The 22,379-nt window shown below is 49.8% G+C and overlaps 2 protein-coding genes across 3 annotated transcripts in view; one reads left to right on the top strand and one right to left on the bottom strand.

Annotated features, from left to right (window-relative positions):
* The first annotated feature begins 1,259 nt into the window (after nt 1–1,259).
* On the top strand, nt 1,260–10,613 carry galnt3 (UDP-N-acetyl-alpha-D-galactosamine:polypeptide N-acetylgalactosaminyltransferase 3 (GalNAc-T3)). The gene is made up of 11 exons (XM_084689554.1): nt 1,260–1,538; nt 1,932–2,466; nt 3,815–3,987; nt 5,267–5,416; nt 5,865–6,099; nt 6,205–6,322; nt 6,490–6,690; nt 7,682–7,813; nt 8,249–8,350; nt 8,613–8,765; nt 8,940–10,613. Exons 2-11 carry the CDS (start codon nt 1,943–1,945, stop codon nt 9,051–9,053), a joined length of 1,902 nt encoding a protein of 633 aa, XP_084545680.1. The 5' UTR covers nt 1,260–1,538; nt 1,932–1,942; the 3' UTR covers nt 9,054–10,613.
* A 1,479-nt stretch (nt 10,614–12,092) lies between these two features.
* csrnp3 (cysteine-serine-rich nuclear protein 3) overlaps nt 12,093–22,379 on the bottom strand; it is a 24,403-nt gene continuing 14,116 nt past the window's right edge. The window contains exons 1-5 of one of the 2 annotated variants that reach the window (XM_084689556.1): nt 19,511–19,663; nt 15,251–15,510; nt 14,674–14,970; nt 13,457–14,207; nt 12,093–13,390 (exon numbers count right to left, since the gene is read on the bottom strand). In XM_084689556.1, coding sequence (XP_084545682.1) covers nt 13,005–13,390; nt 13,457–14,207; nt 14,674–14,970; nt 15,251–15,510; nt 19,511–19,661 — 1,845 coding nt within the window. In that variant the 5' untranslated portion in view covers nt 19,662–19,663 and the 3' untranslated portion in view covers nt 12,093–13,004. Of the gene's footprint in view, nt 14,208–14,673; nt 14,971–15,250; nt 15,511–19,510; nt 19,674–22,379 lie in introns of those variants that run through there. The other variant, XM_084689555.1, reaches the window with a different exon arrangement.

Raw genomic sequence — 22,379 nt, 5'->3', positions numbered from 1 at the left:
AAGTCTTGTTTTAGCCTTGTAATATAGCAGTACTCCATCACTTGACTTTCAAGTATTCGCATATTATTATCTACGTTCCTAACATGCCAGGCCTCACTTGAAGAAAAACGTCGCTGCATAATGAGCAAGCACTTAAAGTAGTCGCAAAATCATAAAAGCAATAATTCTGTCAAAGAGCCTTTCATATGAAAACGAGCTACTTTTACGCTAGTGTAAATCTTCATGTGATGTCTTTAACAAGGACACGGAGTCAGAGAAAGCACACGCACGGTATACCGTGGAACTTGTTACTCCTGCTTGACAGGACCTCTAGCTGCACCCGGGTAGTGTGTTCCTCGGATGGCTACCGTCTCCGTGTCTTTACTTTACCCCCTCCAGCACAGAACTATTTATGAATACCATCTGCCGGGGGTGATTTGGCTAGCAGGAGGGTGTTGGTACTGTATGTCAGAAGGTCCAACACATTGGCTAAGGTAAGTTAGTTTCATTTTATTCGTCTCGATAACTAAATGACAGAAACTCAAGGGACTCTTCGATTTTATGGTGCTTTACAATTCAAAGAACATTTAATTTGATGCGAATCATTTGATTATTTGAAGTTATTTCATTTAGGCACACGCTTCTTTACGATGCATTATATTTCATCTCCCGATTGACCAGCAGTATCATTCGGGACTATAGCCTACTGCTGATGTTCGAAATTAAATATTGTTTCTTTTTACTTCCAACAAGATGCGCGTCCTCTGTGACGGTGCTCGACCACCCGTTATTTCTGTAGGTAGCCTGATTGGATGCGGTGCCTTTGAAAACGCTATGAGAGAGGTATAGGGTACGTTCCTCAACTATTTGTTACCCAGCAACAGTCTCAATGAATGGCTGGCTGAACAAATCCTATTATTTTAAGAATTGACACCATTATTGGATCAGACGTATCCCGCTGAGTAGATTTATCCCAATATTGCTTTCAGACAAAGCGACTCCTGCGACCAGTTTAATGTGTTTTCCTTCTAACTTCATATGAAGAGTTTAGTCTGGTGATGGTGGTGCTACTCTGTTTATGCGCTGCATTTAAAAAGCGCCAGCTAAACTTTGTTCGTAAAAGTGTTTACGAATGCTGCTATTATAAATATGTTGTGTTCTGCATTTTGGAGTCCTAATAATCCTTATAATGGTATGTATACGGGGGTGGGTGGGGGGTGGGGGGTGGGGGGGGCATTGGTGATCGGTATTCATGTTTATTCCTCCCAGCAGCAGATGTCTTTAACACGCGGAGATCCTCTGTACGCACGCGTGCCACCAGCCAGGTCTCCACCCTCTACCTGCATGCGAGGAGCGCACCTGGATCCAACGAGACGGAAGTAGTTCGCAGAGATTGAGGATTAACTGTGCTGACTGTGACAACTAGACATCGGATAACCAACTATTGGAATCTGCAAATTTTTGAAGAAAAATTTCGTAAAGCTACAACGCAAGATGTAATTCCATGGACTTTTAAACTTTGAGTGGACTACTGTTCTTATTATGTAACGTCCCACACGGTGAGTGAGTATTACTTTCCGAAAAAGAATGTATAATTGAATTGGAGCAGGCTGACAATTGATAAGCCAGGATATTCATATTGCCCCGTGTTGGATGCGTAGTAACGTCTATGATGAGAGTATTTTGGAAAGAGTTACATTATAATGGCTCGTTCTTTTCACGGTTCATGTGTGGTTTGTGGAATGTTGAAGTTCAGTGTGTAAGTCTTTCAATTGTGGTGACATGGCAAACCCTGTCCAACCCATTTGAGTCACACAGTCAAAAGAAGAACACACCTCTGTTTGTTTGACGGCCACCTACTCACAGGGGTTTGCAAAGTAGCCTAGCATTAGTGCTGTGGTGAACTAACTGTGGTTGAACTTAGTTTCTTTTTCTCAACTTTTCCAAACCAGGACGTCAGCTGATGCAGCCCCGCCACATCTCCAGAAAGATGACAGGCTTCCGCAGGATCCTGAGGAGGAGGTTACACCCTCTGAAGCTGGTCGTCGTCGCCCTGATATTCGTCACGTTTCTGTTCCTGATCCAGCGCGAGGTGGGCAGCCAGGACCCCGAGGAGGAGCCGTGGCTGAGGGAGATGGCTGTGAAGAGGGACGCCGTGCTGGGCATGGTCATGGGGGCCGTCAACAACTTCCGGGACGCCATACCAAAGATGCAGATCAAAGCTCCGGTCCGGCAGCAGGGCAGTGCGGACGGCGCCTCCTGCCTGCCAGGTGTCTACACGGCCGCGGAGCTGAGGCCGGCACTGGAGCGCCCCCTGCAGGACCCCAACGCCCCAGGGGCTTCTGGGAAGCCCTTCCACAAGGAGGGGCTGAGCCCCGCGGAGCAGAAGGAGAAAGAGCGGGGAGATGAGAAACACTGCTTTAACCTGTTCGCCAGCGACCGCATCTCCCTGAGCCGGGACCTGGGGCCGGACACCAGGCCTCCAGAGTGGGTCCTGCTCTCCATCTGACTGCATTCATCTGCTCTCTGCAGGGATGAGTCATGTGTGCTTTGACATGTCAGGGTGTTTCCACGTCATATCTTTCATTCCTGTTGCATTTTGTGAGGGGATTTGGCTTAAGTAAACGGCACCTTCTTAAAAGCTCTTTAACCCCTGTGCTCACAATGACCCGAAAGGTTCACAACGACCCATCGTTGTGCTGCGACAACTTTACCCAATACAAAAACAAATAAAAAGCATTTTCTTTTAACCTTTGCCCTGTGGGGGGTGTGAGACAGCCCAACGGTTAAAAGAAAATGCTTCACTTTATTTTTGTATGAGGTTTAGTTTTCGCAACACGTGGGGGGGTCACAATGACTGAAGGGTCACAACAACCCGAAGACAACACAAGGGTTCATTAAAAGCATGAATGAGAATGGGACCATTCTGAAAACAATGCAGCGCCCCCTGCTGGTTTGTGTGCAGCCTGGTTTTATTCAGCCAACTGTCATTTGCAAGGGAACTCATACTTGTCTTACTGGCTTAATATAAAAGCAAAGTCACATATCGAAAGACCACAGGGGCAAGAATGGATAACATTAGATAATATGTTTCCAACAGACATGAGTACTGGACCCAAACAGCTCTGTAATATTTGCTCTAAGTTATTGAGGAAAATTTCTCTCAAACCACAGGGAGCGTTTTTCTGTCTGAAACATTGTTTGAGCATGTCTGCCCAGTTTGTGTGGCCAGTCATAGAAAAAAAAAAACTAAAGTTTTGTTTGGCTAATTAAACTAGTCTGTGCATGTTCCTCCTATTTTAAAAGGGTAATTTACACAGAATCTACCCCAGTCTGGTGTTGGTTTCCATTTCAAAGTCCTCCCCTTACATCCTAGTGTCACAACTGAAATGGACGCCCCTCTAGGGGGCCAGTCCTCAGCCCCTCTAGGGGGTCAGTCTTCAGCCCCTCTAGGGGGTCAGTCTTCAGCCCCTCTAGGGGGCCAGTCTTCAGCCCCTCTAGGGGGTCAGTCTTCAGCCCCTCTAGGGGGTCAGTCTTCAGCCCCTCTAGGGGGTCAGTCTTCAGTCCCTCTAGGGTGTCAGTCTTCAGGTGTTGGAACTGTGGCTTCACTGCGCCTGCCAGGGGAAGGGGCAGGGCTTCACTGAGCCTGCCAGGGGAAGGGGCAGGGCTTCACTGAGCCTGCCAGGGGAAGGGGCAGGGCTTCACTGAGCCTGCCAGGGGAAGGGGCGGGGCTTCACTGAGCCTGCCAGGGGAAGGGGCAGGGCTTCACTGAGCCTGCCAGGGGAAGGGGCGGGGCTTCTGAGAGGGACCCACCATCTCTGTCTTCTTCTTCCAGATGCATCGAGCAGACGTTCAAGCGCTGCCCCCCCCTGCCGACCACCAGCGTGATCATCGTGTTCCACAACGAGGGCTGGAGCACCCTGCTGAGGACCGTGTACAGCGTGCTGCACACCTCCCCCGCCATCCTCCTCAAAGAGATCATCCTGGTGGACGACGCCAGCGTGGACGGTACAGCAGCCCCTCCCTGGCCTGCCAGGACCACCCTGCTCTCGGGCTCTGATTTCAGACATCTCGGCGGGGCCAGGCGGCCTCTTTGGTGTGCCATGAAATGTGCAGCGGGGAGCCCCAGCTCTGGGGCTGGGGGGGAGGGGAGGAGGAGGCTAGGGGGCTGGGGGGAGGGGAGGAGGAGGCCAGGGGGCTGGGGGGGAGGGGAGGAGGAGGCCAGGGGGCTGGGGGGAGGGGAGGAGGAGGCCAGGGGGCTGGGGCTGGGGGAGGAGGAGGCTAGGGGGCTGGGGGGGAGGGGAGGAGGAGGCCAGGGGGCTGGGGGGGAGGGGAGGAGGAGGCCAGGGGGCTGGGGGGAGGGGAGGAGGAGGCCAGGGGGCTGGGGGGGAGGGGAGGAGGAGGCCAGGGGGGAGGAGGAGGCCAGGGGGCTGGTGGGGAGGGGAGGAGGAGGCCAGGGGGCTGGGGGGAGGGGAGGGGAGGAGGAGGCCAGGGGGCTGGGGGGGAGGGGAGGGGAGGAGGAGGCCAGGGGGCTGGGGCTGGGGGAGGAGGCCAGGGGGCTGGGGCTGGGGGAGGAGGCCAGGGGGCTGGGGCTGGGGGAGGAGGCCAGGGGGCTGGGGGGGAGTGGAGGAGGCCAGGGGGCTGCTAGTGAATACTTTCCTAAGCGCAGCTAGCTGGGGTGGTTCTGAGCTGTGAGTCGGTTCTCTCTCGTAAACAGGCCCCCAGGCTGAGAGGGGGGCTGGGGGAATGCAGCCCGACTGACACTCTAAACTCTGTCATTTGTTGAGAATGGCCTGCTATTAAGGCTGTGTGGAGCAGCTATACCCTGGCTCTGTAGCCCAGAAACTGGTCAGGAAGACTTGGCACTCTGCCATGCTGGGGATGGTGGCCAGACACTCCTCTCTGCCTCTCTCTGCCTCTCTCTGCCTCTCTCTCTCCTTCTGCCTGTCTTTCTTTCTTGCCAGCTACAGAGTCACTGTAACAGAAGTGATAGCCACAGATCTTCACCGCTTTCTGTAGGAATGACCTCAGTAGAGCCCTCGTCACTTTTTTTGTAGCATGAGAACTCTAACGATTGTACAGTTAAGAGTGGATGATGGTGTCACCACCAAAGCAGTGTGGAGTGAAATGGGCCCATAGATGAATAGCAAATTCTGTCACTGTACTGTAAGCTGTTAGTGAAGTTTATTGACAGGGCAGTTAAAGAGCGTATGATTGTGTCACTAGTCAAGCACAGATGGTTCCATCGGTTGGGCTGACTAGCTGTGCCTTCCTGTTCTGTCCTCAGAGGTGTTGAAGGACGAGCTGGACGAGTACCTGAAGCGTTTCCACATGGTGCGCGTGGTCAGGCAGAGGGAGAGGAAAGGTCTGATCACGGCCCGCCTGCTCGGAGCCTCCGTGGCCACCGGAGAGACCCTCACCTTCCTCGACGCTCACTGTGAGTCCACGCCCCCTGACGTCAGACTGGCTGACTCACTCGCCACGCGCGGCCCAACCTCCCACACACCCAGTCCTCACTGGGTCACTACAAGTGGGGCCTTGTCTCAGGCAACGAAAACAAACCTGACTATCTTGTCTGTCTGCTTTGTTTAAGAAGCTGTTTTAGAAGCAAGGATTTAGTTTCTGTCAATATCATCGATATCATCTAATCATTCTATCTACTAATCTTATGTTAAGGTGCCAAACTATATTTTCAAGCGGCTGTTTCGTCGTTGTGTATTTCATAATGTGCCTGGTAAATTACCAAAATAATGTTAGTACACTTCTGAGCCTTGATTTTCCGCTGCACTTTCTATATGCGTATTTGCATGCCCCTTTGGATGAAAGCGAATTGATTCAAACGTGATGTTGTACTAACTGTCCACCTTTTTTGAAATGTGAACCAGGTGAATGCTTCAGCGGCTGGCTGGAGCCCCTGCTGGCCAGGATAGCAGAGAACAACACGGCCGTGGTGAGCCCCGACATCACCACCATCGACCTCAACACCTTCGAGTTCATGAAGCCGTCGCCATACGGACAGAACCACAACCGTGGGAACTTTGACTGGGGCCTGTCGTTTGGCTGGGAGGGTCTGCCGGACCAGGAGAAGCACAGGAGGAAGGATGAAACCTATCCCATCAAGTACAGTACACAAGCTATACTGTGGGAATGGGCCTTTGTCCATCGGTCTGAGGAGAATGGTCCGCTGAATGTCTGCATATTATTCAGTCAGTTTTGCTTTTTCAGGACACCAACTTTTGCCGGAGGGCTCTTCTCGATCTCTAAGGAATACTTCTATCACATCGGGAGCTACGATGAGCAGATGGAGATCTGGGGCGGAGAGAATATAGAAATGTCGTTCAGGGTGAGCGAACAAACACACCCTGGCCCTTCTTGTTTTTCAACAATCCTTCCTCTCAACGCCTGAGTGTCATCTGTGTGAGACGCCTCACCTTCCAGGTGCATGTGGAGCAGGTTACCCCAACCCCCCCCCCCCCCTCCCCCGTGTGTGTGTGTGTGTGTGTGTGTCAGGTGTGGCAGTGCGGAGGCCAGCTGGAGATCATCCCCTGCTCCATCGTGGGCCACGTGTTCAGGACCAAGAGCCCTCACAGCTTCCCCAAAGGCACGCAGGTCATCGCTCGCAACCAGGTCCGCCTGGCGGAGGTGTGGATGGATGAGTACAAGGAGATCTTCTACCGGCGCAACCAGCAAGCGGCGCAGATAGCTAAAGATGTGGGTGACATTTTGATGTTTTATCCAGCACGTGGATTGTGGTTCCCTCTCTCCTCCTCCTCCTCCTCCCTCCTGCTTTAGGACAGAGCCTCAAGGCATTATTAATCCCGCCATAACAGGAGCCCTTTCTCTGGAATGTTTTTCCTCCTGTCTTCCATCCCACACGGTCCTACAAATGTTTTCATTTGTTCTGCAGACCATTTAGCATCCCCCCTCCCCTCCCTCAGAAGAAGACAAGTTTAGGGAACCCCCCACACCGGCCTGTCTGTCGGTTGCACGTCGTCTGGGCTGAGTTGCATGTGCAGACGCATTCTACAGCTGGAACAGACAATTCAAGGCACCACGACATAAAGCGCATGTTCCTCAGAATGTGTGTAAACAGTTGGTCCCTAATAGGCACTGAGGGCCTGGTCAGGAGGGCAGACAGGAAGGCTAGGAGGTGCTAAAGGACGTGTTGTCCTGTGAACTCTTATCTCCAGGCTATTACCAGCCGGCCGGAGGCCCACACCTGCAGGGAGGGGGCTCCAGCCTGGAAAGCTGACCCGCTGGGGTCCAACAGTTCTCAGTTGGGACGGCGGTTAAGCGCATCCTGTTCATTACGGCTCACATCTGTCAGGAGCAGTTCAAAGGGCAGTGAGCTGGACAGCTAACTTCCATAAATACCACACGGCTAGCTTGACAGTTGGGATGTGTCTACGAATGAATTACAATGGTCTAGGTTGTACCTTCCATAATATCCCCAGATATTTTGACTCGGTCTGTCTTGTGGTAAATATCATTTTTTTGGGTGAGTGGCAACTGCTTGAAATGAGATGAGGGTTGGATGGAGCAGTGCCCTGAGCGCAGCTGCCTTCAGTCCTTCCCCAGCAAGCCCTCAGCCCCAGTCTGCGGCCGACAGGAAGTGCTATTCAAGCCTCTCCTGCAAGTTCAAAGGCTGGCCAGAGTGAATAATGATGTTCCCTGTGTGACAGCCTGCTGGATGTTTCCACAGAGAGCTTTCGGAGACCTTTCCAGCCGCGTGGACCTCCGCGAGCGTCTGCAGTGCCAGAGCTTCTCCTGGTATCTGAAGAACGTCTACCCTGAGGTGTTCATGCCCGATCTCAACCCGCTCTACTTTGGCTCGGTAAGCTAACCCACCCCCCCCTTCCTTCCTTCTGGCCCCCCTCCTGTTTCCAGAACCGCAGAGTGCTGGGCCTGGTCGATGTGGGTTTCCACCCAGAACCTCCAGAGGATTGTGCTCCAGACCAGAGGAGAGAGAGAGAGGAAGAGGAGAGAGAGAGGAAGAGGAGAGAGAGAGAGGAAGAGGAGAGAGAGAAGGAGGAGAGAGAGAGAGGAAGAGGAGAGAGAGAGAGGAAGAGGAGAGAGAGAGGAAGAGGAGAGAGAGAGAGAGAGGAGAGAGAGAGAGGAAGAGGAGAGAGAGAGGAAGAGGAGAGAGAGAGAGAGGAAGAGGAGAGCAGCACCTCCAGCCTGCCTTGAGTGAAGGGGCTGGTGGAGGTCTTGTTTGAACAGCTTGTCTGTTACTAAAAATAGCTTCTTCTTCCCCCCGCCCTCCCTCCAGGTGAAGAACCTGGGGAAAGACTCATGTCTGGACGCAGGAGAGAATAACGAGGGGGGGAAGCAGCTCATCATGTACCCGTGCCACAACCTCGGAGGAAACCAGGTCAGACCCAGCCAGGCCGGACGACCCTGTCATCCCTCTCCTCCCTCTCTCCCTCTCTCCCTCTCCTCCCTCCCTCTCTCCCTCTCCTCCTCTCCCCCCTCCCTCCTCCCTCCCTCTCTCCCTCTTCTCCCTCTGCTCCTCCCTCTTCTCCCTCTCTCCCTCTCCTCTCCTCCTCTCCTCCCTCTCCTCTCCTCCCTGAACCTCGTAGCTGGTAAACGTTGCAGCACGGTCGTGTGTTTAACGTGTGTTTCCCGTCCCTCAGTATTTCGAGTACTCCACCCACCATGAGATCCGACACAACATCCAGAAGGAGCTGTGTCTGCAGGGGGCCGACGGGGCCCTGAAGCTGGAGGACTGCCAGTTCAAAGGCAGGAGCACCTCCGTGGGCCCAGAGCAGAGGTGGGAGGTGAAGGAGGTGAGTCCAGGCTGCCCAGAACCCCACAGCCTGCATGGTAAAGTGGAGCCCAAATGGCAGGAGTTTATATTTACGGCTCAGGTAGCCCTAATGGGAGAAACCCATTGTATAACAGTTGGTTTATCAGTGATGTGAGAGGCTGGATGTTAACATGGTTCTATCTTGTTTACCTAGAACAAGCTGTTCTTCATGCCAGGACTGAACCTGTGTCTGACGGCTCGCCACGGAGCGCCGGCCTTAGCTCCCTGCAACCCCTCGGACCGCTTCCAGCTCTGGGTCTTCACCTGAGGGGGTCTCCTGTCCCCCCTGAGGGGGTCTCCTGTCCCCCCTGAGGGGGTCTCCTGTCCCCCCTGAGGGGGTCTCCTGTCCCCCCTGACACACTGACATCTGCAGGATAGACTTGTCCTCAGAGGAACTTAATCAAAAAGCAGTCGGCATACTTTTTAGATTTTTGGATCAAATCTATTTCTTTATTTATTTTCATACTCGGAAGAACTGAACTACTGCTGGAATGTTTAGGACTTCAAGAACCAGTACTTTGTGCAACCTCCGGAAGGAAGCATTTGAAGCTTTTCCTTAAAGCTGCAAAACTGTCATTTTCTTTCTGATGTTTTCCCGGGATTTGGGATGTAATTTATGCCGGTCTCAGACGCTTTCAGTTTAGTCAAGATTGTCGTCTGGAGCTGGGAGCCGACCTTGAATGGAACTGAGGAGGTCCTCTTTTGAAGAAAACCACTGTGTCTTATCTCCTTTAACATTTTTCATTTACTTTTATTGATCTGGGGGCTTCGTATCTATTATTTAGTTAGTTACATACTGGACCATTCTGCTTTATTGCCCACACTGAATAATTTATACATGTTTATGTCAACAACTGAAGTGGACACTCAAGAAAATGCAATAGTCTAGGCACCAAAGACGCGCCAATTTCTTTTCTATTGACCGGATGTTTTATGATATAGATTATTCAATATGTTTCACTACTGCCTTTTTATCTGCACATGTGTAGCGGGCATGAAAGGGCTGTTGCAGTGCAGAGAACGCCGCAGGTACAGAAAGCCACCACTAGGGGGCGCCAGGGCTCCTCAATGCCACAATGCCTTTTGATTTCCCCTGACCCTTTTTACGAGCCCGTTCATTAATATGATTTCAGTGTTTAATAACAACAGTGCCCTGTAAAACGTGTCAACATGTACTTGAGTTAGTTTCACCACAGAAACCAGTTTATTTGGTTATTCTACTTTTCCCATCTCTTATTTAAAGACAAAAGCTGAGTTATTCTGTGAAACTTTTAATTCTTCTCAGTTTTTCTGAGATATTTTTCCAAATAGGATGTTTCTTCCATTCTGGTAGTCATATAGTGATTCTAACATTCTAATCCAGATGTATTGGTTCATAATAAAATGGTGTTGCATTTGTCTGTATGTTCATAGAAATCACTTTCAAATGTATCTGTAGCCAGGAAATCTCCTTTTACTTTTTTAACAATGTTATGTTTGTCAGTCAAAAGTGTTTATTAAATTAAATATGTTTTTGTACTGTCAGTCAAGTCCAAAAGAGATGTCAGTACCTCACTTTGATATCATTGTGATGTCATGGGGCTGGCCAGGTTACCTTAGCGACAGCTAACGAGCTCTGTTGAATGAGTGGACTATTCAACAAAGGCTACATCGTTAAATATGAAATACTGTTTGTCAGTTGAAACAAGGTGACATTTCCGGTTGTGGTATTTGTCTTTAGGTATTTGCATTGAAAGCTGTCTGTGCCTTGACAAGGAGACTCATTTCCATTCATCTACTACTATCCATCCATAACTGTCAAATAAATTCTTCATCTCTTTGTCATAAATTGGGTTATTGTCACTTCATTTTCCTGCCAGAAGAGGGCGTGATACCACAAGCTGGGACGCGGTCATCCTACTACCTGAATCTGAACCACTGAAGGCACTCAGGGGAAACAGCACTCGTGTGGACAAGGTGGATATTGACTCATGGTCTCCCTTCATTTTAATTCAAAGTCATGAATTGTTAAAAAGCAAGAACGCAACCAGAAGTGTATTTACAGTCTGAACTCAAAACACATATTGAAACATACCATTTTGTGCAAAAAGCAGTTTCACATAGTCAAGATCATAATAACTAACTAAATTAACAAAATCAGGCACATGTAGCTGTACAGTTCACAACCATAATAGTAACATAGGACAATCAAGACAGAAATGTTTTTACTCAACACAGAACTGTTTCAGTAAACCACAATAAATACACAATTCATGTCAATATATCATTCATTATAAATACCGAAAATCATAAACACAGCAGAATTACTTCATCTGGATGCAACGTCACGGTTTCGATCCTTCTCAAATGCTTTGGCACTCAGTCCGTCTACACCACGTTAGTCTCAGTCCGTCTACACCACGTTAGTCTCAGTCCGTCTACACCACGTTCCAAGCATTGATTGCCTGACAGCTGTACATCACACTTTGTTTGTCAGGACGGTCAGATAACCTTGCCCGTCTCTAGTCGAGCGCTGAAGCCATGAAACGACCCTGTGGACCGTGGTGTCCCCAAGCCTGGCAGGCGAAGGACTAGTGACAGGGTCTTCCCCATGGAAAATCATCTGGAGCAAGACTTTGAGAACAAGCTTTCTATCCCTCTCTAGTTTATCAGTTTGAATGACTGGCGTTCTGTTAGTCCTTAAAGACGAAATCTGAAGAATGTATTGCTTCCATCTAGTAGTGTTCTCTGCATGGTCTTTATGAGGTGATGAAAGCGAAAGAGTCTGGATTTGGCTGTGTCCTGGTCATATTGATTACTGATATGCGTCTAGGGCTTGACATCAACCTGATTGTCCAACCTTGAAGACTATTCTTCTGTGAACAGCTTCTCATTACTGAGTATGTACTTGTGTGTGATATGGATGGGTCTACCACTGAGCGGCGCTCCAAAATATAAACTTAAGGAGTACCTTGGAAGGAGGCCATCTCAGACTATATTGCACTTCAACATAATTACTCGTGTAAGGTTCATCAGAGTCTTCATGAATGAATAGTTGTTAAATTGTCATATGAAACAGGAATGTGCAGTGCCAGGGACGTGCCCACTGGTGTTCCACTATGACTCGTAAATATGACTTTAGGTTTATCGGTCATGTAACATTACGTCAATTAAGGCTCGCTAACAATGATTCTTAATCAAACTGAGTTAACGCACCTTCACATGAACATTAGCCTGTCGATGTTATGGTTGGCTACTTGATATTATGTCAAAGTGCTACATCAGTGAATCCCTGTATAGACCGTCGAAAAATGATTTAATGATGATTAATAAATACATTATTTATAGTGGCATCCTTGTCATTTTCAGCACCCATGAATGATATTCTAGAGATAAATATCAAAACTACCAAGTATGTGAACCAAGAGAGGACATCTTTTTTGTTTTGAGCAACATCCTATCAATGTTCAAGTATGTGACCAACGTGTCCTTAACAGGAGTGCATGTGACCAACGTGTCCTTAACAGGAGTGCATGGCACTGCATCCCTGTCTGAAAGTGCAAAGATCTGACTTTTTCAAATGCCTCCAATAAAGATAAGCTCTTGGCAATGTAATGCCATGAATCCAGTTACAAGCCACTGAGTATTTGTCATGCTTTTACAAACTAAACTAAGAAAAGCATGGATTACAAGTGACAAAACACAAAGAACATCTGTAAAGTACAGTACCATACATGGATGTCTTTATAAACCCAGAGCCAGTTTCTCATAAACGCTGCTGATATCTTGAAAGTAGCATGCTTATCATTATCAAAACATTAATATAAGTACATTATACATATACTCCAGAACCAATAAATAAACTGTGACAAGAAACCTTTTTTTCTGCACGTTTGACACATAAGACATAGAAAAGTTCCATTGACAATATTGGCTTAAAACTAGAACTTCTGAAGTTACAAGATACATTGCACAGGCTAAGAGCATTAATGTTTAGTCTCGTTGACTCGTCCAGTTCAGAACACCAGGGAGACCAATAACAGGCTTCCCCTCATAAACTTGCAGCTAAATCATTTCAAAATCAAAACATCCTTTTTAACGGTCTTGAATTGCTTCAACATTTTAGGGTCAAATAAAAGGCCATGAATAACTTCCTGCCCAGTTCCAGTTGGTCAGTGTCTTCCTGAAGGAAAACAACCGTGAATGTAAAGACACCAGACGAGACACCAGACGAGGCCTGTTAAACGGCTGCTACCTCGGGGCATTGCTCTGGCAGCACAAGGTCCTTGCTGTCTGCTGGAGAGCTCTCTTCAGACAACACGCCATTAACACCAGACCCTTCCTGTGGCTGCTTGGAGGGTAAACATGTCCCACTGCTGCCGTGGGAACCGTGGGAGTAGTAGTTGTTGTTCAGGAAGTCCGTCTGGCTCGAGGGCTGTGGGGGCTCCTGGAGGTGGGGGGCTTTGGACAGGACACCGGTCTCCGGTGAGCAGCAGACTTCTGGGGTTACCGGGGTTAGCGACGCGCCGCTGGTGAGAGAGAAATGGTGGCTTGCTGTGTACTGTTCGTCTGCCTGGCTGGGGTAATCTGTGTACTGGTCTGGAACCATTCTGAACGGTCCTTGAGGCATGTTCCCATTGGTGGCGCTGACTTGAGGCATGTTCCCATTGGTGGAGCTGACTTGAGGCATGTTCCCATTGGTGGAGCTGACGGTGTCTTGGAATGATAAGGCGTCTCCATAGCGCTGGCTGGGCCGGCTGGACGCCATGTTGGCAGAGAGGGCACTGGAACTCTTCAGCTGGTAGTACTCTGCTGGGGAACCCAGCAGGTAGGAGGTTCCGTTGACGTGGTCGTCGTGAGCGACGGAGCCCTCGGTGTAGCAAAGGACAGACGACAGGGGGGCGGAGTCAGCGAGCGACACAGACGGGCCGGTCACGCCATTCTCAAAGTCCTCAGCCTTATCTTCATCCTCTTCATCCTCTTCCTCGTCTTCCGAGTCACTGTTGGCTAAGCTCTGAGTACTGGAGTCGGAGAGTCCACTACAGACACTGCTGCTGTCCTCCTCATTGTCCTCCTCATTGTCCTCATCTTCGTCTTCATCCTCGTCTTCATCCTCGTCTTCATCCTCCAGGGGCTGGTCCATCTGGTCGGGGTTCTGCAGGTGCATGACGCCCGTCTGCTGGACAGGGTCCGACAGCGAGTAGTCCAGGCCGTGCTGGGATTGGACCAGGGGGTTTCCGTTGCCGAGGCCGTTTCCGTTGGCTTCGCCATGGTAACCGTTGGCGGGGGCGACCTGCTGCTGTTCCCGGCTCTTCTCCAGTTCCAGCTTCATGATGGTGTGCAGGAAGTGGGTTCGCACGCGGATGGGGTTGAACTCCACCCTGCCCGCCCCGTTGCTGCACCCCTCCTTGGTACAGCCACACGGGAACGACATGCGGTCCACCTGCAAGTACCGACAGTATTCACAGTATTTATCAGCCAATCAGAGTGTGGCTACACACATACAATACAACCATGATTGTAACATTGGAACTGTGTTCATACTGTCATATTGTAGTTGATATGGTGTTGCACTGTTGCCGGGCAACATACAGACCGTTCCTTGGCTCTAAGCATCGCAATACGGTGAGAGATATGCACTTCTGAACCTTGATTTTTGACTGTACTTGCAATATGCAAAATCTTTGGGGCACTTTGGATAATAGCGTCTGCTAAATGAATAAAACGTCAAAAGTAGAAGACAGTCTGTCTATAGCAGATTCCCAGGAGGACGATAAGAAGATGAGAGTGATGAGAAGACAAGCAAGACGGATGAAGAAGATTAAACAGAAGAAGATTAAAAGGAATAAGGAGGAGGAGGAGGTGGAGGTGGAGGTGGAGGTGGAAGTGGAGGAGGAGGTGGAGGGTACCTGACACTTGATCCCAGCCATACTGCAGGCGCAGGTCTCCGGGTCACAGAACACCCTGCAGTCGCAGCCGCACTCCTCCCTGGACACGCGGATGCCCCGCAGCTCATGCTTCTCCTCCACGTCCAGCTTCTTCACGCCCGACGAGCGCAGCAGCGAGCGGCGCTTCTTGGTGGTCAGCGGCTGGAGGAAGAAGTACTCGTCCACCTCCGTGTTGTCCACGTCGATGTCGTCGTCCGAGATGTCGTCCACGGTGAGGACGCTGGCCTCCTCAGACTCCATGGTGCCGTGCTTGGTCAGCTGGAAAGGAGAAGAGGTCGGGTTCAGGCCGGGGCGACACACTGCTGCACATGCATACAGGGAACTGGGGAACCCTCCAAACATGGAAACATGAAGTCTTTTCAAAAGTCTGTTAATAGCGTTTCATCAGGATGAATCGCGATATAATGACATGCATCTCTAAGGGTATCTCTAGCACATAGGGTCACATAATAAAGACTATTGAAGATCATTTCATTTCATGGTTTTCTTTCCCAACAAGCGCACGGTGTGACTGCGACGCCGCTGCTCCGGCCCTCACCTTCAGCCTGATGGAGTTGAGCTTCTCTTCCTTCAGGTGCTCCCTCAGCATGTCTCTGTGGACGCGCTCCTGCTCCAGGGCAAACTCCCCCAGGGAGTACTGCCTCACCCAGCTGTGCCTGTTAGACATGCCCAGGGTGCTGCCTCCCTGGCTGGGCACGCTGGTGAAGCCTTGCCTCCGGCTGAAGTAGTACACCGTCACGTTGTGGAAGCGCACGCGTTTGGTCCTCGGGCGCTTCTCCCTCTTCAGGATGGAGTGAGCTGCCCAGGGAGGAGACACAGGGAGCGGTTAGGGACAGGCTGGTTAGGGACAGGCTGGTTGGGGACAGGCTGGTTGGGGACAGGCTGGTTGGGGACAGGCTGGTTGGGGACAGGCTGGTTAGGGACAGGCTGGTTGGGGACAGGCTGGTTGGGGACAGGCTGGTTGGGGACAGGGTGGTTGGGGACAGGGTGGTTAGGGACAGGCTAGTTAGGGACAGCCTGGTTGGGGACAGGCTGGTTGGGGACAGGCTGGTCGGGGACAGGCTGGTCGGGGACAGGCTAGTTAGGAACAGGGTGGTTGGGGACAGGCTGGTTGGGGACAGGCTGGTTGGGGACAGGCTGGTTGGGGACAGGCTGGTTGGGGACAGGCTGGTTGGGGACAGGCTGGTTGGGAACAGGCTGGTTAGGAACAGGCTAGTTAGGAACAGGCTAGTTAGGAACAGGCTAGTTAGGAACAGGGTGGTTGGGGACAGGCTGGTTGGGGACAGGCTGGTTTGGGACAGGCTGGTTTGGGACAGGCTGGTTGGGGACAGGCTGGTTGGGGACAGGCTAGACAGCGATGGCGATTACAGGTGCTTCGTCTGGAGAAACGAGAGCTGGCAGTTAGCCACGTTCGCGCGTGGACGAGTGGTGCGCTCGGATGTCGGCGTCGCATTACGCGGCCTGAAAAAGCTAATCGTTTAGTCAATGTATCGACTGCGTGGTTATGTTTCGGCAGGAAACACAACTCACAGTCATTGCATTGTTCTTAAACCCAGTGGTGCAATATCCCTCTACGCCACAGGGACTTGTTCTCTCAGTCAACCCAGCTTTACAGGGTTAGGGTTCACTTCATCATCGCTGTGCTGCCACTTGGCATGCAAGGCCTCCGTGTGGCTTGTGAGGACAGACCTCTGACAGGGAGGGGCGGGGAGCAGAGCAGAGCAGAAAGAATGACCTGGCAGCCCTGGAGATGTGGAGTGGTGGTTTACACACACACACACACACACACACACACACACACACACACACACACACACACACACACACCCCAGTGCTCGCTCATTGTTAGACAAACAGGAGGAACAGAACCCATCTAGTTTCTACAGCCCCTCACCCAGCACCATGAGGACCAAACACTCAGTGGAATCATTGTCTTCTGGAAAGAGCTTTTATGGTTTGGCTTGATGTGCTGAAGCACGTCACACTATCATCAGAAGGATTGCAACAAAAATGCATGCTTCCATTTCCCAGCCGACAGTTTTAATCCATTGTTATTGTGTACAATTGTACACTTATCTGTAGTTTAGATAAAAGGGACAATGGGATCTGCCTGCGACTTGACACGTTTTGTTTGCAAAGCTTTTAAGGCGACCCTTTCTCAATCAATACCACACAGTAGACTGTAACAGACTGGATGGTACAGTACAAGCCTTGGGCATCAAAGCAGGGTTCTGGTAGTCATTCTGAACTGAGCTGTTGTGTGCTTTGCATTTCAAATCTCTATTTTAAAGAGGAAAGAGATTACAGTTTTTCTCACCCCATCACAATTTCCCCAGTTAAAATAGGCACAAGGAAATACAACATACTATAGTGTATGATGCTATTGTTTGCTATACTTAACAATACTATGCTATCATATCCCCTGCCATACTTTATGGTCTCGTACACTGTGCTCTGCTGTGCAGTGTGGTGCAGTGATGGAGGCTGGAGGAGGGCTGTGCAGTGTGGTGCAGTGATGGAGGCTGGAGGAGGGCTGTGCAGTGTGGTGCAGTGATGGAGGCTGGAGGAGGGCTGTGCAGTGTGGCTCAGTGATGGAGGCTGGAGGAGGGTTCTGCTGCGCAGTGTGGTGCAGTGATGGAGGCTGGTGGAGGGTTCTGCTGCGCAGTGTGGTGCAGTGATGGAGGCTGGAGGAGGGTTGTGCAGTGATGGAGGCTGGAGGAGGGCTGTGCAGTGTGGTGCAGTGATGGAGGCTGGAGGAGGGCTGTGCAGTGATGGAGGCTGGAGGAGGGCTGTGCAGTGTGGTGCAGCCTTAGAGCGTGGGGAGAGGCGGCATCCTGGGCCCAGAAACACCCCAGAAATACCCCCTCGCAGTCTGGAGTTGCAGTCTCCTGCTTTATCTATTAAAGTGAGTCAAGAATGAATGATTCACTGTTCAAACTGCAACCCCACAGCATGCCAGGAGACATCCAATAGAGAAAGGAACGCCTGCAAACAGTCGCTTTTCTGCCACTGTTCAAAAACAAACTCAATGAAGCAATGTCACAGTGGCTGTTTTGCCGAACATGCTGTTGAGGCTTTCCTAAGGGCAAATGAAGGATCCCAGGTCCATTAGGCTATGGAGGTTCTCCAACAGCTGAACACAATAGCAGCAAATCAGAAATACACTCCCACACACACACTGTACACACTGTACACACTGCACACACACACACACAGCCCAGGTCGCATCATCCCATTCATCTGGTGGGGCCTGTCTGCTGACAGGACTCCTAATGAGAGACTGGGCTGCCTTCTCTTTATTACAGCCTCAGCTCTCTGCCCTAACTCCCTCTCCCTCTCTGCCCTAGCTCTCTCTCTGCCCTAACTCTCTCTCTGCCCTAACTCTCTCTCTGCCCGAGCTCGCTCTCTCTCTCTCTCTCTCTCTCTCTCTGCCCTAACTCTCTCTCTGCCCTAACTCTCTCTCTGCCCTAACTCTCTCTCTGCCCTAACTCTCTCTCTGCCCTAACTCTCTCTCTGCCCGAGCTCGCTCTCTCTCTCTCTCTCTCTGCCCTAACTCTCTCTCTGCCCTAGCTCTCTCTTTCTTTCTCTCCCTCTCTGCCCTAGCTCTCTCTCTGCCCTCATTCTCTCTGTCAACACTAGTTCTGGGTCTAGCACTAGTCCCAGCCTAGACTCCTGATTGTCCACACCCTCTAGTCCACATCCTCTAGTGCAGTAGTCCTCAACCCTGGTCCTCGGGACCCCCTGTCCTGCATGTTTTAGATGTTTCCCTGCTCCAACACACCTGATTCAAATGAATGGGTCGTTATCTAGTTATGCAGAATCCTGTTAACGACCATTCATTTGAATCAGGTGTGTTGGAACAGGGAAACATCTAAAACATTCAGGACAGGGGGTCCCTGAGGACAGGGTTGGGAACCACTGCTCTAGTCCACATCCTCCAGTCCCAGCATGAAGACCTCATGTTGAGCGTACTGTACAGCCACTAGTTTTCTTAGGGCACGCTTGAAACAAGCAAGGCCATTACAATAGACATTGTTTCCTTAAAACTATATTTGTAAATCAAGTGAGGGTTGGTTCCCACAATAATTCACCAACCTTCCACTCATAAAGTATGTTCTAAATTGCATAAATGCTGCCAATTAATAATAGACGTAACAACTTAATGTAAATGGTCGGTAGATTAAAGACCAATATTTTGTTTGTAAATATTCGGGATGCGAGCAGACAGAAAACCAGGAAAATATAGCCTTTATAGAATTAGGCAGCAGCCATGTCTTCATGTCATGTCGCAAAGTTCATCATTTTACAGTTTTAAAGTCAAATCTACAGCACACGCAATCTCAACTGCGCTGTGAAGCGTGTGTCCGTGCTATTCTCCAACATGCACTCTATCACTACTGATAGACGGCCTCAAATGTTGTACAGCCCTATTCTGATACCGGGGCAGCCGAAATTTAGCCATGGCACATGCAAATACTATTTCCAGTATAACTATGGTAATCAAGAGGCATGGTAACCGTGTGACTAGTACCAGTGAACAGAACCTCTGTGACCGGAGAGTACCCCACACGTCACATGACCTGTTCTTGTCTAGATGGCCTGCATTTAGAAATACATCATATATGTTTATGATTAATAATACATGAATAGAGTTTCCGCTAGTAGCATAACCCAAACATATGACGCTGTTTGTTGGTGTCTGGGTCAGTGCTGGCCTTCTTGACCAGTGCAGCCTTCCATGTTCATGTGTGTGTTGTGTGTGTGTGTGTGTGTTGTGTGTGTGTGTGTGGTGACTCACGGGGGAAGAGACGCGAGGCTGAGGGGTTGACACTGTCTCTGCTGTCGCCGCTCTCACTGCAGGACTCCTCGTGGCCTGACTCCCGCAGCGAGGAGCAAGGAGAGGGGCACGCCTCCACCTCCTCAAACTTCCTCTTCAGTATTCTGCTCATGGCCCTCGACACCTGGAACACACAAGCCGGCGCACAAACACGTCATATCATACCCAGCTCTGGGCCGCGCCGATCAGTTAGCGATGGAACCCAGAACACCCCCCTCCCCTCCTCCACCCTGCTTCTCCACCCCCCTAGGGGCACTGATCACCCTGCCATGGCACTGTGTACCTCACAGGAAGTTCATTTGCTGTCTCTGATGGAGTGTTGGGTGAACGCCAGGGAAAAGGACAGACGGGTTTCTTCAACTCAGAGAAACTGGGAAGCAGGACAGAGAAAATGAAATATGGCTGATGAAGCCCCCAGCAAGTTTTAAATATCTATCCTGAGCAGATGAAAATAAGAAATGGTGCGACTTAATTGCTGTTTCACCCCCCTCCCCCCCCAACTCCCAAATAACACAATGCAACAAGACAACTGATTGAAAATATCCCCTTGCTTCAAAATTAATTAATTCACATCTTATGGGAAATTAAAAAAGCCTGAATGTGCCTCGGCCAAAAAGACTGCAGAGAGGAAAATGATGTGATTGACTGCACACATGAACCATGAGATGGACACACCAAGACACACTCATGGAACAAAAGGTTTCTAATGTCGACGTCAGTGCTCCGGGGGGGGGAATCTGCTCTTACGAGCACCAGACATGAAGAGACTGTTGATAGGAAATGATGACAGGAGTCCTATTAAACAGAGCTAACAGGACCTGGACCTGTGGGAGCTGCTGAAGGTTGGGAAGCAGGATGAATGAGGAGGTCAGAGGACTCCCAGACAGGATTAACACACTCATCCCCCTATGGACAAGTGATGTGACAGTCTACAGCACTAGACACCCAGGTTTATGAGGTAATATACCATCAATTGACCTCCAGCTACTGCATTCATAAGTACGGTATAAATGCAGTCATGAAGCATAGTAAGGCTTATAAAAAAAAAAAAACTTGAAGTCTGTGAAAGTGGGGGGCTGTTGTAAATAATGTTCTATGGTCCCGGCTATGATTTTCTTCTCAATTTATTCTTTTATCAGCTCCATAGTTCTCTGAGTCATCCACCTAAGGAGATGATTGTTGTGGGGACACTGGGGCAGGTTCCTGAGAGCCCCAGTCCACTCGACTGGCACTGGAGGGCAGCTATTAGCCTCCGCCATTAAACCCTGACTGATGATGCAATTAAACAAATATAAACAAGCAGCCTACAGGCTCATCCTTCAACTGGAGACACAATTACCAAATTACAGGCGGTAATAATAACCGCTTCAAACAATCTGCTGTACAGATTGCTGCATCCAAACCTGATGTTCCACAAGATGTTTATACCAATTACCTGAAAGAACAATACATGTGTATTTGGGGTGAAAATAGACGTTGAATTCTTAATCTACTCCTCAATTTGTTGGTGTTCCTTCCCAGACGTCAGACGGCATGTTCCAAAAATAGACTCAAGGCCGTCATCAAATGACAGTTGCATGGCTGAAGGCACCAGCCTGCAGCTATTATGACTGACAGCTTCTGCCGGCCTCCTCTTTCTTTCTGAAACGGAAAAATAAAGAAAGAAAAATACAAAGCCTGAGTATCTGCCAGAAAAGCGTGTGTTGCAGTTCCATTCAGACTGGCCCATGCCGTTTCGTCAGGTCTCCTGTCGCAGGTCGGTGCTGCCGACTCATTACAGATGCTAACCCAGCGTGAGAGACAGCGAGCTAGCCAGGCGCGACCCGGAGCGGACCGCGAAGCTGCCGGAGGGTCAGCTCTGAGGCAGCCGCGCTGGTGCCTCTCTGTGACAGAGCCCTGCCAGTGCTGGCGAGGCCTGGGGATGCTCCAGAGGAAAACGCTCAACCTAGCGCTGTCCTCCGTCACTGAGAGAAGGGGGCGAAATCATAACAGCAGCACCGTGGCTAAAGCCTCATTTTGTTTCTGATAATTATCTTCGCAAGGCTCTTGTAGCCTACTCATACAGGCAAGGGTCCAGTTAAATTCAATGAAGTAAATACTCAAAGAGCAGATCTACAACCCTGGCACAACATTGTTATTAACGTGCTATGTATGTAACAAAACATTGTTCACGTTCATTCTACATGCTACCACATCTAATGGCCCACCAGAACCTCCTGTGGCCTGGTTGGGGACACTTCATTGCTAGCTACTTTCAGTATTTGAGGACAAAATGATAACCTTCACAGAAACAGGCACAAGGCAGTCTTGAGGTTTGCACAAACAATGCAAAACAGAGAGTACAGTAATCCAGTATTTTTCAGATATATACAAATACACTAATTCACTTATATCTTGAGCAATAAAAACAATAATGGGCTTTTTTGTAACTCAAAAACGAGTGCCCCCTGCAATTTAATCAAAAATGTTTCCCCATTGTTAAAAATCCATCTGAATCCTTAGACCTCAGCAGATGCTGCACTATGCCTTGATATCCAAAGTGGTTTCCATGGAGATGCTAATAGACTTGCACAACTAGTGATTTCACATCTGATGCTGTCTTGGCTAAACACCAACAGCCACTGACACTCTGGAAAATATCGATACTATAAATACAGTAGATTATCTTGGAGGAGGACCGTTTGGGGGGGGGGAAGGGGGGGACAGTCCGTGGAATAAGATAAACTCCCACTCACCCTCTTCCGCAGACCACAGCAATGAGTGTACACCACAAACATGAATATTCACACAACTCTGAATGAACAGAAGACTGTCATTGAACAGACAATCT

This window comes from Hypomesus nipponensis, chromosome 23 (genome assembly GCF_054491055.1).
Source record: "Hypomesus nipponensis isolate SF chromosome 23, ASM5449105v1, whole genome shotgun sequence".
Taxonomy (NCBI): domain Eukaryota; kingdom Metazoa; phylum Chordata; class Actinopteri; order Osmeriformes; family Osmeridae; genus Hypomesus; species Hypomesus nipponensis.
The sequence above is the reverse complement of the archived record's forward strand: the minus strand, read 5'-3'. Positions and strand labels throughout refer to the sequence as shown.